We start from the raw sequence: 19,449 nt of genomic DNA on the forward strand, positions 1-19,449 counted from the left end.
CAGGTATGCAGTCAACAGATATGCAGTCTAATCATAGAACTCAACTTGTTCACCTTCAGCCTATAAGCTGATTCTTCTTGTCAATTTTCTCTAAAAGAACCCCAAGGCCAAAAGACTCTATTTCTCTAAAATATAATATATTCATTTGCAAACAATGAAATTTTAAAGGTTAAATAATTATATTCATTTGAAATTTTAAAATGGATTACTTTTTACAAATAATTGTGTTGGCAATAATTATGAAACATTTCAAGGGAATATATAAATATATTGATTTATTTTATGAATAAATATGTGAGGATAAAGCAATGGAATTCATGCATATCAGCCCATAGATATTTATTGAACGTCCAAATGTGCCCAATATGATTCTAGGTGACAGTTTCACAGCATTGAACAAGAAAATAAATTCCCCATTTTATGGTGCTTATAGTCTAGTATGACAAGAAATTTTTTTAAAAAACAATGAGAATTCTAAACAGTGTAATAAACTTGAGAGTGTTAGGGACTGGTAGATCAGGCAAATGTTCTCTGATGAGGTGGAATTTGAGCTGTGACCTAAAACATACCAAGGAACCAGCTAAGGGGGGACAATAAGTATGAAGACCCAAACATCTGACCTATTTGAGAAGCACAAAGAAGCCCCATGGGTTGATAGAGAGTGAGCTAGAAAATTGACACAAGGTAAGGTGAGAATGGCCTCCTCCTTAAGACCCATTCTGATTTTACTGTAAGTAAAATTGAAGCCATTGGAAGATCTTAACTAGGGGAGTAAAGAAATTACATTTCCATTTTTAGAAGACTGGCTGTTCCATCAGGTAGAGACTGAGCAGGGACAAGAATAGAAACAGACTCACGAGGACTTGCCTGCTGGCGCAGGTGAGAGTTCACAGTGGCTTGGAATTGAAGGACAGTGGTGGGGATGGAAAGAGGTGGTGAAATTCAGAATATATTTTCAACCTACAACTTACAGGACTTGATGATGGATTTAATGTAAGGTTAGAGAAAAAGAAGAATCAAGAAGGCATTATGGTTTGGGGATTTGAGTAACTAAGTGGATGGTGGTGTGCTTTATGGAGATAGATATCATGGGGGAATAAAATATTTGGGGGGACAAAAGTAAAGATTTAAAAACTCAGGTTCTAGCCATCTTAAAATTTTTAAGATAACCTCCTAAACAAGCGAGTGGTGTTATCTGGTAGCCAGTTGAATATGGAAGTAGAAAGCTCTGTGGAAAAGTGAGAGCAAGAGTTACACATTTTGAAAACAAAGGCTTATAAATATTACCTAAAGTTGTGGGCCTTGGAATTGCTTAGAGGGAAAAGTAATTTGCACTGGGATAAAACTGACATTCTAAATTTGAGCAAATTTTGACCTGGGAATACCCATATGCTCAAACGGACTTCTGCCACCTTATCACTGTGGATAACAGCTGAGAATAATCTCTTTGTCACTGGTAGAGGTGATGGAGGAGTAAGGGACAGAGAACTTAAGCTTTGGGCTTTCTTCTACCAGAAATGCCACTGCAGGCAAGTCACTTAACCACTCAAAGATTTAGTTTCTTCCACTACAAAACAGGAATAACATTGCCTTTGCCAACTACAAAAGCTCAAATAAGAAGCATTTGGGGGAAAGACTGTTTTGTACAATAGAAATGTAAAAGAACTTGTCTTTAATATTTAATTGCACTCCATTAGGTCTCTTCATGTCCCCATGGTGTGGTCCCCAAGTGACTTAAGATACATTTGGATGCCATCTGCTCAACAAGAAGACTGACTGACAAATTTCAAGCACACAGACAGCAACATCAGGGGACCTCTCTCTCTCCCAACCCTGGTGGCTTTTGATTTTACAGAAAGCAAAAGCATCTGATAAACAAAGCCCTGAGGTAGTCCTGATTCCTCAATTACCCCTAAGTAGCAACAGATGCTGCACAGAGGGACTTGCTTCAGTGACCAATGCTCTCAGTAATTAGACAATGGAGGGAGAAAGTAATTAGGTAAACCACACAGAAGTAGAAATAAACTGTATGGGATATGTTGGTCATGGATGAAAGACAAATTAAAAAAAAGTATAAAGGAAACATCTAGGAAAAATAACTAATAAATAATTTGCTTAATCCATGTTGAATAATCAATTTAAGCCTGTGAAGTTAAACCTGATTAAAGATATTCCTTAATTAAAAAGTTCCTACAATGTATTACTTAGAAAGAAACATGACAAGAAGAATAGATCTATTTTATGTCAACAACAGTTCAGTTAAATGATATAGTCCTGGCAAGGAGAAGTGGGAGAGAAAAGTTTGAGGTCTTATATACTTCTCATTTATTAATTGATGTATCATATCTCATATCTGCGGGGTGCACCAAATGTGAATTTAAACCAGTGTCACTAAAAACAGGCTACAATCCAACTGCAGAACATGCTAAATCTTGGTCACCAGAAAACCACTACCCACCCGACAGATGTGTAAAGAAGCTCTAATTGGTTCATTTTCTCTTCTTTCAATTAAATAACTATATCAGAAGTACAAAAACCTCATGTAGGCCTTAGATAACCTTTTATTGCTGTTCTCTTTCCCATTCCTGTACTTTTAATCATAGACCACAAAGAACATGGCCTTTGGAATTAAAATCCAGATTGCTCTACATTCTAGATATAGGCCTTCACACAAGTGAATGAACTCGTCTGTGAAACATAGGTAATGGGAAGCAACTGTTGAGCCTGTAATAGGAACAAAGGAGAAAATGTCAAAAGTGTTTAATGCCTTGTGCTTAGAAGGTGTTCAGCAAGTGATGGCAATTACTATGCACAAAAGTGCAGTGGCTAGACTCCCTGCTCAAGGAAGTTTTGAGTGTGATAAAGTGATTTATTCAAGGAAGTATTCATCATAAGTTAACCAACCACTTACGCTAATTCATTTAATCATCACAAGAACTTTATAAGGTAAATAGTAATATCCTTCCCATTTTCCAGATAGGAAATAGAGATTCAGAAACATTGGGCTATTTTTCTAACACCTTATAGCTATAGAGTAGCAAAGATAGGATTCAAACACTAGCAAGTTGGCATCATACTCCTATAGTTCTTAGTTGGAAGCTATATTGCCTCCCTACTTAGGCTCAGTTTCAGCCTGGAATGCAAATCCATTTCTATTTGTTGTCTTTATTTTTGTTGTTGAGTTGTTGATGAATGCCTGTTCTGAAAAATATCTCCTCAAAAGTACTGCTAGTTATCCGATGCTCTCAAAATTGACATAGCTCAAAGAAAGGCTCAATGGGAAAATTATTGTCTATATAAGTAGGCAATTAGAGGCACAGCCTGCCTAAAAAATCCTCCCTGTCCAGCTCAGCATGGCCTGAGCCTCCTCTGAGTTTCATCTAGCACAGCCCCAGAGGCAGTAAGACTCAATACTTCATGATACCTACATATAATTTGGTGGCAATAAAGATGTTTAAAGACTTGTGTTCATTTAGAATTTTAAAATGAGTCTCTGATATACATGCAACAATTATAGAATATTGCAAGAGAATTTCTAGAGCTTTAATTTATTTTACAGTGGAATTATAAGCAATAAAGAGAGAAATGTAAATGAGCATTAAATGCATCACCTTGGAAAATGAGCTCTAGGATTTCATGTATTTTTCTATTTCTTTTTTCTGAATTCTCTCATGTTCCTCCTAAACCAACTGAAATCCTGCTCATTCTTTTAAGACTTGGTCCAAATGCCTCTTCCTCTGAGATGCTGTTTTTGATGCCATTGTTACAATGAATTACACTTGCTCAGCGCTTCCATAGTTTTTGGTTTATGCCTTTATTTTGCCCTTACCACAATCTGCCTGACATTATTAAAGTTGTTTATCCTCATCACCTCCTGAAAACTCCTAGCAAGTACAAATCAGTGAGGAGGGGGATATTGCCTGATGGTTAAAAGCAGGAGCCTCCAAATCAGACAAAACTCAGCTTAGATCCTGACTCCATCATTCAACTTCTGTAAGATCTTTAGAACGTAGACCTTTGAGAATCTAGGATTCTTAATCTGTCCAGTAATGATAATATGGGAGAGATATTATAGTATGAACTCAGACTCCTGGGTTCAAATCTTAGGCTCACTACTTTACCAGTTTAATTCTAAGTTTTCTTACATAGAAATCAGGGATGATAAAAGAGCAATTACTCATAATGAAATGATAAGAAGTAATTAATATATGTAAATTATTTAGAACAGCATATGGCAAACAAGTAAGCAATCAATAAATGTTAGTTACTTTTAATATTATTATCCTGTAGAGTTGTGGTGAGAAATTCATGACATGCTGTTTGTAAAGTTAAGCCCATAATAGATGCTGAAAAAATGGTAGTTGTTGCTGTGTCCTCCTAGGGCTTTGAACAATGACTTGTCATTAGAAGGTGCCCAGAAAATGGTAGTTCAGGGAAATTCAATGTTTTATAAGGGATGTGTTACACTATAAGAAGCAAGAAGGCTAGGTGTGGTGGCTCATGCCTGTACTCCCAGCACTTTGGAAGGCTGAGGTGGTAGATTCACTGGAGCCCAAGAGTTCAAGACCAACCTGGGCAACATAGTTAGAACCCCCTCTCTACAAAAAATAAAAATGAAAAAACTAGCCAGGCATGGTCATGTGCACCTGTGGTCCTAGCTACTTGGGAGGCTGCTGGTGGAAGGATTGCTTCAGCCCAGGAGTTGGAGGCTGCAGTGAGCTATGATTATGCCGCTGTGCTCTAGTCTGGGTGACCGAGTGAAACCTTATCTAAAAAGAAAGAAACAAACAAAAAACAAAAAACAGAATCAAGAGAACGGATGGCAATCAACTTATAATGAGGCAGCAAAATATAAAATAAGGCAAGCACAGGCCTTGTTTAATTCTTAGCCGTTGGTTCTCTTATTGCATCCTATGTGGTGAAGTAAGAGTTTTATCAATAGAATAAATGCAAAAATATACCTCTGTGCTTGGTATTCCCTTCAGCTAGCATGCCATGTAGAAGGCAAAAATACTAAAGAAGATATCCCAAAACCCTCCATTCTCCCACTGGAGTTTTAAAAAAGTCAGAGCTCTATAATCATTTATAGAACACAGACCAGCAAGAGAGTAGGATTGTGAACATAGAAGATAATTCATAAGTTGGGCCTCTTATGATTTTTCCTTTTAGAAAAACATATAAAACAATGCCTGATTTATAGCAATTCATAAAGTATGAATGGACCTGACATTCAGGTTAATGAAGGCCCTTGCAAGTTGTAAATGCTGTGTCTGTAAAGCAATGAGACATTTTCTGGTGCAGATTGTCAGTTGGGGCACATTTCTATACGTTTTTAAATACCGAGCACAGAAAACTGATCACATGATTTTATCTTTTTTTTCCCCTAAATGGGCTACTAAAATACAGTACCTGCATATATAAAATCCAAAATCAGTTCACATTATTTAATACATGACCTAACAGACAAAGTATTTAGAATCAGCTCTCTCCTGGACAAAGCCTTAACCACCAAAGAGGATAAGCACTCCTTAATTATAGCCACTATAATATTTGAATTAACCTACCTAAGGACCTCTTGTCATTGTACCAGGACATATTGTTGTGAAAAAAACTGAATTTTAATCATTAAACTCTACGACGGTACACATCATTTACCTGGTACAGATGTATACTGAATTGCATATCCACATGACACTTTTTACAATCATCTGCTTCCATAGAAAAAAAAAACAGACCTTCTACAAGTGGTGGCTTACAGAGTGAATATGAAGTTAATTTCCTATAAAAAAAAAACCTTTATGTATTTTTTTATGTACTTACCACTCTTCCCAAAGGATCAGGATGTAGATTAATCAGGAATCCTATTTGAGGAGAATACTGTTTTCATTTTCCTTCTAGAAATACAAGATGGCGGGCCTTTCTATATGTAGCTTGTATAATAAATAATTATTTATTGTGTGTCTTTTTTGTATGTTCTGAATTTGGAGCTTTCATCTTGTTCCAAACACAAACCATCTGCTCATAGAGCTCTCCTACTCTAGAATGTAATTTCCCCTTTCCTCTAATTATTCTAATCCTGTTTCCTTGCTTCAAAAATTGGCTTTAGTCAGTCTTCCTTAGTTAGCCTCAGTGACTACTCTTTCTCATAAAATTTTTATGCAATCCCTAATATTCTTAGATACCCTAGGAAATAGTTTAGCTGTTAACTGTTTTTTTAATGATTTCAAGAGTAGTAGTTTAATTTCTCTAATTGTATTTAGAGTTAATTAAAGGCAAGAAGTAGAATTTTACTTAAGATATGCCATTTTTCTTCTTCAGTGCATTCAGGTTATTTATTAAAAACAACAACACTTGATTATGAAATTTACATGTGTACATTGCAAAGACCTTACAAGGTATAGAAGAGCATAACAAAGGAAATAAAAATTCTACCAACTGGTGAGAACCATGACTGAAGATACACACACCTTCCAATCTTGTTATCTTGCACACACAGACACAGATAGTTAAATAAAGGCCATATTGTGCATATTATCCTGCTTTTAAAACTTTCATATTCTTTTGTGTGATGAAATATCCTTCTGATAAATGATTTTTAATGACTGATTAATATCATATCTTATGAATGTATGTTTCACTCTAAAAATTAAATAATAACTTATATTCATCAACTCTGAGTTGGGGATGAAATACAGTGGCTTTTACTTTCTTTCATCCCTCCTGAACTTGACATAGAAGAAAAGCCAGGGAATGAGATGGTGAAACAGGAAAAAGAGGGTTAAATATGTCTAAAAATGTATGATGGATGGCCACATTCTAGATATAATTGTGATGTGTTTCTACATTGCCTATTATTTGTTTTTGTGATAATTTTTGCTATATTAATATAAAATTATAACAGCTAATGTAGATTTACCCATTTTAGAGAAAACCAAGAAATAAAGGCTCTGTTAAACAATTTGAATCACAGGTTACTACTATTTTATGTGCTAGTGAAACCTATGGTGAAGGAGTCAGCACATTTTAAATTTAAGAGGAAAAAACTTTTCCAAAGAAAATTATTCTATACATAATACATGGATTCTTAAAATAAAACAGCTCCACAAAAGGCAAAAGATCTAACAATTGGTTGGCTTCAAATCCCATGTCTCTCCATCCTTTACTCACTAGATGTTCAGCAGCATCCAATCACCAGGCCTGATCCCATTATTCAGATAGCTGCAGCTTAGGTAAGGGTGAAAGTGAGGGGACAATACAAGAAGTATGAGAATGAGATCTCACTAGCTCAGCATCTAGTCTATCCTGTAATTGTCCTATTCTGATCTTGGGATTCCAGTAGCCCAGCAAATGGTCCTCCACTATCTTGCCATTTTCACTGTGGCTTTTTTTTTTTTTTTCTTACCTTGAAACCAGAACAACGTATAACTTGGTTTCATTCCTGGTCAAATCACTAACCTAATTTACTACCCTTCGATCCCAGTATTCCCATTATAAGAACCCTATTATGTGTCATTTCAATGTCTAGTATAGCTTGTCCCCTCCTACTTGGAAAGTCACCCAATTCTTAGGCTCAATATGAACAATATCCAAATTAGTATCTATACCCTGCATAAGCACATAGAGGTCTTCTTTGAAAACTATATCTAAAGTAGTCTCTCTTTCGCCCAAGTCAAGTGCCTCTCCCCCAGATATGTTCTACCCAGTGGCCTCGTCTTTCTGTCTACATAGAACTTAACACTATCTGAAATGATTTTATATGCAGGCTTTCTATGCCTCTCCCAATATAATTTAGATGAATAAATGACCTGTGCTTATTACTGCTTTCACTCTAGCTTCCAAGCAGCCCCCATTCCTATCATAATCAACCCCAAAGCTTGTTGACATGTACAAAATGTATATTTTATTGTACCCCATATCTGGTCATTTGGCTTGCATTGAGTATTAGCCATCAAGGAATTAATTTCAAGAACATTACTTCAGAGCGTCAAGGAAAGAACATAAGGAACACATATGCAAACATATGCATGCCATTCTTTCCTATGTATTTAATAGGTACTAGTATCTATTGTTTTGGATTTATAGTATATGTGGTGTACATACAAAAATATGAAGACATATTCTCATAAGCATTCTGTTGACTCTAGACATAATAAGTGGAGGCGAATAATTAACAGGAGAAAAACCTTAAAGTAGTTCATAGAAATGTATTTTATATACTTGTCAAGATTAGTCTCCTTTATACATTTTCCACAATTGTTTCCATAAAGAAATGTTCTTAGTTTTTAAGAAATGATCCCTCTTCGTAAATGTCAGCTTTATTGAAATCAAAACAATTTTATTAAACCATAAACAAACTCAGTGTTCTCTTAGGTTTTTAATTATTTCTTTCTTTATGAAAATAAAAAGAGTATTAACACAAAGAAACAAAATATGAGGAAACAGAATCGCAGTTGTAGGGGTGAATTATTTAATTTAAATGCAGTCAACCATTAGAAATACAGTTAACAATGGACAAGAGATACTCAGTTTTTCAGTACATGCTTATCTTGTGCTCAAGACACTTTTAGCCAATTAGCTGCTCAACTGACTAAGTACCTCCTACCTTACTTATTTGAATAAGTAAGGAACTTCAGCAGAGGAATTCAATAAGCAGAAGAACTTCAGCAAGACATAATTATTATATAGCAGCACACAAAGCAGACACAAATCCTTGATGGAAAATAACTTATACAAAGCAATATGGCACCTAGCAAATTGATTGGTGTGGCTGTTTTCCTAATTTAGAAAGCAAGGTCATTGAAATTCCTAAATAATTTGAATACTTTGGTTAAGAGTAGAGAATCAAATATCAAAGATTTAGTTAAAATTAGATGAAAAAGCCCTCTTCCTTACTGAATTTCTTTTTCCTAGAATTTGTTCTTGTTTTACTTCTGATTAAATAAATATGCACACCCTTAAACATGATAAAAATATTTAAGAAGCTATTATTCTTTCATTGGGAAATGAATAGAAGTTACTCATACAATAATAGGTGACGTTGGAGGATTTGTGGAATTAAAAAGTCTCAAAGAAAAAAATGACAAAAATGGACAGTAAATCATCCACGGGTTTATCTGTAATACCCTTGAAAGAGTAGTTTTTAAAAAATTCTTCAAGAAATGGTGTAGTTGAAGATCTTAAAGTGCTAAGGAACCTAACAGTTTGGGGACTGTGTCTTCTAGGATCAACAACACAGTTCCATGATGACTTGAAATAGTATTTTTTTAGTAAACTTGTGTTCGCTCATAAAGCATTTCTTGCCATTTGACAAGATAAAATTATCTGTTGTCGTTTCTTAGTATATTTTAAAAATAAATATAAAGAAAGAAATTGAAGTTTTTTATACTGGAAGAACATTATGAATAAATTCTTGCAGCTGCTAATGTCTTAATTCTTGATTCAAATCCGGAAATATAAGTGATGATGGTGTTGTTACTGAAATTTACTTGGCTTTCTAAACAAACAGCATAGTTAGGTCTTTGAACAAGATAGATTCTCTTAATTGCACTAGAAGACAGGTATTTGGTTCAAGTATGCCATTTCTTGAAGGCTGGCCACCACATTTGCCTGACAATTGCCACCCTAATTGCTTCTGCTGCTTCAGATTCCCTCTTTCTCCAGCAGGCAAACAAGAAAGCTTTATTTGTGCTTGGAAATATATCAAATCACTCTAATGAAACTTCACTTTTCAGAAGTGCTGTCAAAAAGGTAAAAAGTGAGTTTCTTCTCTTAAAAATGAAAGATGGACAGATGAAAGCTCAAGTTGTACGAGTGAAGAGTGCCTAGCCTTTCTTTTGCTCTTCAGCTCCATTTCCTAAAACACATTCTTTTTATATCTGATACAATCTGAAAACTCTCTAGAGAGAGAGGGAGAAAAAAATAATAGCCTCATTGTTTATACTATAAAATTTTCTTGAGTTTTTCACATTTCTGCCTGTTTCTGAATACCTGGAAAAATTTAAAAATCTTTAATATTTAATTTATAGCACATTTTTAGCTATATTTTTAAAAAATAATGTTCAAAAAATGAATTACATACCAATTATGGTCTCAATAAGTCATATTTTAAAATAAAATATTTTTAGCAAAAAATATAAATTTAAAACATAATAAAAATGCACGTTCCTAAAATACTTAGAAATTCCAACCACTAAAACCCAGTATAGAGTATATATATATCTCAATTTGCTCCCAAAACTTTAGAAAATATATATATTAATATGTAAAGATTTTGATACTATAATACTATATGTGGTCTCTGTATATGAAATTGAATGTGTGCATGTATTAGTCTATAAAACTTAGTTTAAAATAAAATGTAAAAATACTACTGTCTTTCTGAAATATTTCAGAACCATGACAGGAAAAAAAAAAAGACCAGTCTATATAGTTCATATGAACCACATTTTTACCTTAAGTACCTCTTTGTAGCTAATTTCCTAACGGTATTTTTGCAGTCATACTTAATTCACATATAAAGTAGTTTCCACTCATTAGTTAAGTAGTGGACTGGTCTCAGAATGCACACTTTTAATTCATCCTTGGACAAAGTTACAAATTTTTACATGTGACAGATATTTAGAGTTGCTTAAACAAGTCAAAACTTCATTGAAAGTTAAATTCTCAAATGTCACTGGCATTTTCACAAAAATCAATATGGAAGAGTCAGGGAATGTTCTTGAATACGAGAGAAATGGGCAACAATCCTGGAAATGCCATAAAGAACACAAAGAGAAATTATAGGTGGCCAGTCTCCAGCCCAGGTATAGAAAATTAGACAAACAGAGTTGCAGGAATGCTGGTTAGCAACAAAATGCAGTCACTATGTTAGAATGAGTGCTGGGCATGGAATGTGAGATCAGCAGACCTGGCTGAGAGGCAAAACTATCATCACTGAACCCTGTATCCTTGGGCAGCAAGTTAATTCCTATAAATTTGGAGAAAATAACACCTACCTTATAGAACAATTTTAAAAATAGAACAATGTTCATAAAAATTTGTCAAATATGGACTGATGTAAGCAATCTACATATACTTTGCAAACTACTACACAAATTCTTATATTTATTGATATAAATAAGATGGAATTTCTTACCAAGGATGAATTCCAACTGCGGTTCATTTGGAGTCTTCTGGATACCTATAAATAACAGGAGCAAATTCACATTTTTTAAAAATTGAATTATCAAGAATACGTCAATATATATTACTATGCTTCATTGTGACCAGAATGAATAAAGACAGTATTTGGCAGAATGAATAAACTTGGTTTATCAGGGTTATAAATAATCAGTTCTCAGGGCAGGGCATAATATTTGTTGCAGAACTAGATGTGACTTAAGATTTGATTGGTCATTTTATCTGTATGGTTATAAAGAAACCAAGAAATGTTTTTGTAAGCCATGGCAAACATAAAACATATTTTACAACTGTGTTTATCTCTTTTGGATGCAATGTAGACAGAAGTGGATCCTTCATAAAGAACCCCCTTACCAAAATACTCTCTTAAATGGATTTTTTTTTCCAAGCCACTCTAACCTGCTGTAAACAGTAAATCAGTAACAAAAGAGGTATCTTCAGCTAGGTTATGATGGACATTGTAGTGCTGGTTATTCTGCTAATTTATTAATAGCTCAAACCAACATTTTGTAAAATGTTTCCATTCCTTTGGTCAGCAATGTTTAAAAAATATAGCAAGATGGCTAAATAATTTAAGATGAGCTAGGAATGAAAGTGAGTCTGGGGACAAAGGTACAGAAATGGAACCATCTAACAGCTAGAAGGTAGAGTGATCACATTGTGGGAAGTGATATGGGTAGATGCCTAAAATCCACACACAGTGTAGCAGCTTCCTAAACAAGAGTGGATGACTGGATGTATGAACGGGAGGCCATTTGTTACAACTCAAGGGTGGCCAAAGAAGCAAAACTAACATGTATGAAAAAGTAAACTATTTGGCAATAAATGAAAGAATATTATACAAATCCTTTCCTTGCTTATTTTTGCTGGTGCATTCATCAGATACTATTTAAATTTACTGGCATTTGGTCACTAATATATTTTAAGAATCACCTTTTTGTATAAAAATTAACTGCTTTTTATTCACAGTTATTTATTATTTATTTTTGCACAGTAACTGTATATTTTTTCTCCTGCTGACATTTAGCAATTGCTTTGGTTAACAATTTTAGATTTTTCAAGAGAGGTTAAAGTGACAATCATTAGGTAGGTTTTTGTGAACTTGAAATGTCTGGGTTTTTTTAAAAGGTCATTAACAATTAACTCTGCTTTAAACATTGACAATCAGATTTCTCAAAAACGCATCCAACCAATACAATTTTCTAAAGATTAGCTTTATAATGTAAATTAAAAGAGAAGGTTAGACATATATTTGCCAGTGTTAAATAACTGGACTACAGGAATCTTCTGAAAAGAAAGGAAAAAGGCATAAAAGGCATAATTCATGCTAAACAATAAAACCGAAACCCTAGAATTTTAAATACAAAAGAAAACATACAATTCTTCCAATGATTTTATTTACTTAAGTAATACAAAACCAATTTTAATGTTCACATGCAAACTTGGCCAAATCTCCACTGGCTCTATATTTGTGGCCTAGTGCTCTCTGGTATGGCAGTGACAGTCTAAATTTCTAGTGTAACAATTTTTTTCTTAATGCTTTCAACTTAAGTACCTTTTGGGTTTAAAGAGAGAATTTCTACAGTATAAAAAAATTCCCATATAAGATTATATAAATACCAGTTATTCTTAGAAAGTATTAAGTGTCTAGAAGGTATACTTAAAAAGTATTCATTAGGCTCTTAATATATATTCAAGATATTTAATCTCGTTATTTGATATTTAACCATTTCATGGACTATCATCTATCTTACCCAAGATAAAAGATGAGAGGCATATCATACACTCATGCCACCAAGGTAAATAGTGCAAAGGAAAAATACTTTGGTAATTTCATGCCATTTATTAGAACCGAAGTTCCTATGAATCTATGAATGCATGTATGTATGTGTATGTTTCATCGGCCCAATTTGCATCTTTAGATGCAAAAACAGGGAGGGATACACACATACTTACTTGTGAACTGACAGTCCCCGGGATCATTGGCCTGGGCTGTAGGAAGAAAGTGCTGCCCTTCTTCTGATGCCCCTTCCTCTTTAATTTCCATGATCAACCTTCACAGTTTTAAAATGTTCCAAATTTTCTTGTCCAAATGTCAGTTCTAGTGATTCGTGGCTTAATGTAGATGTATCTTCACACTAAAGATCTGATATCCCACTCTGAAATTCTGTACCTAGGAAACATCAAAAGTTAAATTTTCAGTCATATTGGAGTTCAGTATAAAGCTAAAGAGTAAAGGTAGGTAGAGACTGCAACTACATTCAAATGAACTTTCTTCCTGCCTACTCCACTCATACTTTCAGAACCATTCCACACAGTTAATGCATCATAAAGTCTAGGTTTAATAGGTATTCTCAAAGCATTTATTACATAGTCATATGAAAGACTTCTAAAACATGAAAGGTATATTATTTATCTTCTAGTTCAGTCTGTAAGATAGTGGATAGCTATAGGGGCTGCTAACTAAGTATAAAACCTAATTTAGCAGCAAGAGCATGTAGCATCTTGTCAAGACATTACCATGTTCTGGCAAGGTGAATATTACTATCGTTCTTTCCATTAGAATTGCCCTTTATGCTCATCTCTCCATCCACCCTTGTTAGAACATTATTACTGACCACATAAAAAATAATTTGGCATGACATTCTTCTTCCCAGATGAGCCAACAGGTTGTACAGGAGAGTTTCCAACCTCATTATTATCCATGGAGTCTTTTGCTGCTCTACTTGATAAAGGTGTAATTGTTTAATGATCATGGTATATGCTGAAAAGAATGAATCATTCTTCTAAAAAGCTAAAGCTCAAGGGGAAATTAAAGCAATAGAAAATTGATGAAAATTAGCATGGGGAAAGAAAGACTCTCCAAGAATTTAATACCCTGTCATATAGACAGCCTCAAATACTTACAAATTCATTTTTATATTTAACATGATATATATGACCAAGAATAAATTTTTTAAAAAATCAATGTTGTTTTAAATCAAGTTACCAGCTGAATTAAAATGTATAAAAATATTTAAATGTCTGCCCAATGCCGTTTAATGAGATAGCAGTAATCAAGTTTGGTTTAGAATACTAATAATGTCTCAAACTTCCCAAACCAACAGCCTCACTCTTTGCAGTTCTTGGTAAAGTGGCTTCATTTATAATTCAGCTCTAGTTTAAAAAAATCTGGCAGAAATTAAATTCAAAAAGCTTCTTGAATTTTTAGAAAATAGTATAATAAAATTATAGATAAATACATATTGGCTTCTAAGGATACAATCAAGAATATTTCTGGGGGTAGAAGGCTATTGCACCATCAATTAGACCAAATCCATCAATTTGAACATTAGGTTTTGAATTAATAATAAAGCTTGAACAGCGATCATGCTTCCTAATTTTTTTTACCATTAAATTTAGAAGTCTTTTCTGATGAGAACACACACATTCATAGCACCACGTTCTCCCAAAGACCTATGACAAATGCTAATAGTGAGATAATATCTGTAGCAGACTGCAAGGCATGTGTGACTTAGACATGAGGACTATATAATTTGTTAACTTCTCTATATTTCTTGACCAAAGACTCAACCCACAATCCTGATCAATCATCTTCAAATGTGAAAAGGAGGCAGTATGATGAATCCTAGCAAAATAACACCTCAGCACACTATCGGTGAATAATTAATGAAATAAATATCTAACTCTGTTTATCGGTATATGCGCACTTGTATAATTTGAGGATGGGAGGAGAAGACTGACGTAAGATGTCTACAAAGTCTCATTAATGTGGTCCCATTTTAAGCATACTATCCATGCAAAACTAATTCGCTAAGTGAAAATAAATTCAATTTTAGAGAGAATGAAGTTAAATATACAAAACAAGAATTATGAGATAACCTCTTGATATTCTGTTTATTTTCACTGAGGACAAACTGAAGATTTGGTACTTGTTATCCAAGCACACACTTCAGAAGGAATTAGTCACAAAGCTCAAGAAAGTAACTGCATTTTTAGCTGTTAAGTAGAGCATTTACCTATGGTTATGATAACATATAGCAGTTTATTTTCTGTGCCTACTTGCAAAATTTTTTCACAATAATAGATTGTGGTTGCTGTATACCACAAGCATACTTAAAAGAGATAGCTTTTAAGCATATTTCTACTCAGGCCAGTTCTCACATCTTTTATCTTACTCAGAAGAGGTACAAGCTGAATGGTCATCATACTCAGAAAATACTCTTGGTTCTCCCACCCTCCCCCAGGGACAAAAGATGATTGGTAGTTATAGTTCAGTTATATTTAATTGAACAATATTTCCCACTGACCACTACAATAACAGATATTTGTTAATATTTTGTACACTCACATTATAAAGGGCAATCTGACAGACACATAAAATCATACAAGAAGGTTATTATTAATTAGGAAGACAAGACTAACAACACACATCGAAAAATTGGAGACATTACATAATGAAGGGGCAAATGTGATGCGCTCAACATTAGTACAGCGCTGTTCACTCACCAGTGATAGGTAAATCAAATAGCATCTTCGTGTCAAGATAGTGTTCTGCTGGCAAATTGCACGTACAGGAGATTGGTGTTAAGGAGAATGCCCTTAGCTGTTATGGTTCCTGTGTAATAGCATATTTCAGGGACAGTGTCATATACCAGAGTTCTCATCAGATTTGAGATTTTTTTAAAAAAGGAAATGGAGATTAAAAGAAATAAGATAAAGGGATTAAAATAAAAAGTACAGAAGATGAAAGGAGCAAAAAGAGGTGTCAGATTTCTTAGTGATTACATGTAAAAAATTGTAATGAGGGCAATCACTTTGCAAATATTAAATAATGCAACTTATTTACAATAGTCTTTACCTCACAATCATCTATAGAGACCGAGATGTGATATTTTTTAGTCCAGTGTAAAAAATGGCAAAACAAGTTTGAGGAAACAAGATGTGCTAAATCCTTTACCTCTCATTTAGTGAACTATGGGATGTACCTGGATGGTCAAATTCCAAAATTTTTACATAATGAGCTGAAGACACTCCTGAAATCCATGAAGTTGGAATCAGAGGTAGACAAAGACAGGTGAGGGAGACCAAGTCAGGGTTCAGGGAGTGGTGCTCCTCTCTAGGACTTTAAATCCCAGAAGGGAGGAGAACTCACTGGTAGATGGCAAGTGGATGTCCTGTCTCCATTGCAAATATAGGAGGAACCATCTTTCAGGTTGTCCCTGTGGAAACATTGAACTTTCTACTGGGAGTGGAAGACAGCCCATCAAGTAGATGGGCAGAGGGACAGGGCATCAGTTTAAACCCAGCATTTCCCTCTGCTCCTCTCACTCATGGATGAGCCTGAGAAAAGACTACTGGCTCTCAAAGTGTGGATAAAAAGGAAGCTGAGCTGAGACCTAGCACATGTCTCTGATAAAAGGGATACGGTGACCCTGCAGCAGAGGTTATAGTGTTGGCTTTCTAGGCCAAGAAGCAGATAGAGGATATGGCCAAAACTCAGTAGGTTTTCTCTGCCATCTAGAGACAAGATGAGGCCTAGTTAGTCAGAAAGCATGAGAGAGGACAATCTATGCAGCAAGGGTGTCCAATCTTTTGGCTTCTCTGGGCCACATTGGAAGAAAAAGAATTGTCTTGGGCCACACATAAAATGCACTACCAGATAGCTGATAAACTAGAAAAAAAAATCACCAAAAAAAAGCATAATGTTTTAAGAAAGTTTACAAATTTGTGTTGGGCCACATTCAAAGCAATCCTGGGGCCGCAGGTTGGACAAGCTTAGGCTACAGGTTACTCCAGCCAGATGGGGGAGCAGTGACTGGGCCAGGATTGCTGTGTCTCAATGGACAAAAGCAAATATCCACCCACTAACACATGAGACCAATGAGTTCCATGAGACCCTTTTCCTCACACAAGTGGCACTATCTTAGGAAAAGAAGCAGGGAAAAGGGGAGTTAGCATAAAGATACTTAAACACAAGTGTTTTCAACAGTAGTGGATAGAAAGTTAAAAACTTTTATTCATTTAGTTTTGTTTTGTGCTCTCACTTAGTGAGTGCTTATCATGACCAAAATATGGAGGAAAAAAAAGTCCTTTCAATAAGAATGAAACTTGCCATTCCTACCACAAATTTAATTTTTTTCTAGTTAAAATCATTTTTAATGAAATGTTTAAAAAATCCCTACATAGTTATCCTTTTAAGATAAAAAAAAGTACAGGAATTTATTTGGGGGAGCGGGGGTGGGCCGAGATGGCCAACTAGAAGCAGTGGTGATCAGAGGCTCTCATCTAAAAGAAGCAAAAGAGCATACAAATCCTGCACCAGCAACTGAGGTATCCAGTTCTGTCATCAGGACTGATAGGTGGCTGGCATGACCCAGAGAGTAAAAGGAAGAGCAGTGTGGTGTGGCTGCCCACCTGAGAGCCATACAGGGGAGGGGAGCCCCCATACCCAGACAAGGGAGGCAGGAAGTAAGTGTGCTATTCAGCCTGGGGAAACTTGCTTTTTCCAAGGAACTGTGCAACCCATAGATCGGAAGATCCCACTCATGAACCCATGCCACTGGGGCCTAGGGTCCCAACCACAGAGCCATGCAGATTCTCAACAGCCACTTGGCTGGAATCTGCCTAAGTCAGCCAAGTTTCTGGGGGGAGGGGCGGCATCACCACTGCTGCTGTTGCTTGCTGTCTAAACCTTATGAGCTCCTTGCGGGAGGGGCAGGAGCCAACATTGCAGCTGCTAGCTACTTAATACACTAAGCTCCCAGTGGGGAAGGGCGGCAGCTATCACTAAAGCTCCAGGCCACACCTTACCCCTGCTGAAGCCAGGGAGGCTGGACGACTGGGTCCCGAGAGGTATTCTCCACAGCCCAGCACACCGGCTGTGGCAGACTACGGCCAGATTGCCTCTTCAAACCAGACACTGACCCATCCCTCCTCACTGGGCGAGGCCTCCCTACAGGAACTCCAACAACTCCAGCCAGGTGCTCAGGGACAGAACTCTGATCTCCCTGGGCCTGAGCCCCTAGAGAAAGGGGTGGCAATCGTCTCTGTGAACCAGCAGACTTAGTCTTTCCTCCTGCTAGCTCTGTAGAATCCAGGCAGCCCAGAAGAGCAGGTTTCCCTCCAGCGCAGCACATCCCCTCCACCACGGGACAGCAAAAGTGCTTTGTTAAATGGGTCCTGCTTCCCATGCCACCCAACTGGGTGAGACCCCCCACAAGGGTCATCAGACACCCTATACAGGAGCATTCCTACTAGCATCAGATCGGTGCCTCTTGAGGTCAGAGATACCAGAGGAAGGAGCAGGCACCCATCTTTTCTGTTCTCCAGCCTCCTCAAGTGACATCTCCAGTTGCGGGAGCAAACCAGATGAATAGGGCCTGAAGTGAACCTCCAGCAAACCACAGCAGCCCTACAGAAGAGGGACCTGACTAGTGAAAAACAAACAAACAAAGCAACAACAAGAGCATCAACAAAAATGTCCCCACAGAAACCTCATCCAAGGGTCAGCAGCCTCAAAGATTGAAACTAGACAAACTCATGAAGATGAGAAAGAATCAATAAAAAAAAAAAAAGATGAAAACCCCAAAGGCCAGAGTGCCTCTTCTCCTCCAAATGATAGCAACACGTCTCCAACAAGGGCACAGAACTGGATGGAGGATGAGATGGATAAATTGACAGAAGTAGGCTTCAGAAGGTGGGTAACAACAAATTTTGCTGAGGTAAAGAAGAATGTTCTAACCCAAGGCAAAGAAGCTAAGAACCATGATCAAATGTTACAGGAGCTGCTAACTAGAATAAACAGTTTAAAGAGGAACATAAATGACCTAGAGCTGAAAAACACAGCACAAGAACTTTGTGAAGCATACACAAGTATCCATAGCCAAATAAATCAAGCAGAAGAAATAATTTCAGAGATTGAAGACTATCTTGCTGAAATAAGGTAGGCAGACAAGACTAGAGAAAAAAAGAATGAAAAGGAACCAACACAACCTTCAAGAAATATGGAACAAAATCTTCAAGAAATATGAGACTATGTAAAGAGACTGAACCTACAACTGGTTGGAGTACTTGAAAGAGACAAGGAGAGTGGAACCAAGTTGGAAAACTTCCCCAACCTAGAAAGACAGGCCAACATTCAAATTCAAGAAATACAAAGAACCGCACTAAGATACTCCATTAGAAGATCAGCCCCAAGACACATAATCACCATATTCTCCAAGGTCAACATGAAGGAAAAAATATTAAGGGCAGCCAAAAAGAAAGGCC

At 36.0% G+C, this 19,449-nt stretch overlaps 1 protein-coding gene across 10 annotated transcripts in view; it reads right to left on the reverse strand.

Annotated features, from left to right (window-relative positions):
* The window catches only part of INPP4B (inositol polyphosphate-4-phosphatase type II B), an 813,511-nt gene that overhangs the window by 394,601 nt on the left and 399,461 nt on the right, over window positions 1-19,449 (reverse strand). For all 10 annotated transcript variants that reach the window (XM_063603916.1, XM_055111865.2, XM_014344746.5 and 7 more), the window contains 2 exons: window positions 13,135-13,351; window positions 11,135-11,179 (listed from right to left, as the gene is read on the reverse strand). In XM_063603916.1, coding sequence (XP_063459986.1) covers window positions 11,135-11,179; window positions 13,135-13,225 — 136 coding nt within the window. In that variant the 5' untranslated portion in view covers window positions 13,226-13,351. The remainder of the gene's footprint in view (window positions 1-11,134; window positions 11,180-13,134; window positions 13,352-19,449) is intronic.

This window comes from Pan paniscus, chromosome 3 (genome assembly GCF_029289425.2).
Source record: "Pan paniscus chromosome 3, NHGRI_mPanPan1-v2.0_pri, whole genome shotgun sequence".
NCBI classification, from domain to species: Eukaryota; Metazoa; Chordata; class Mammalia; order Primates; family Hominidae; genus Pan; species Pan paniscus.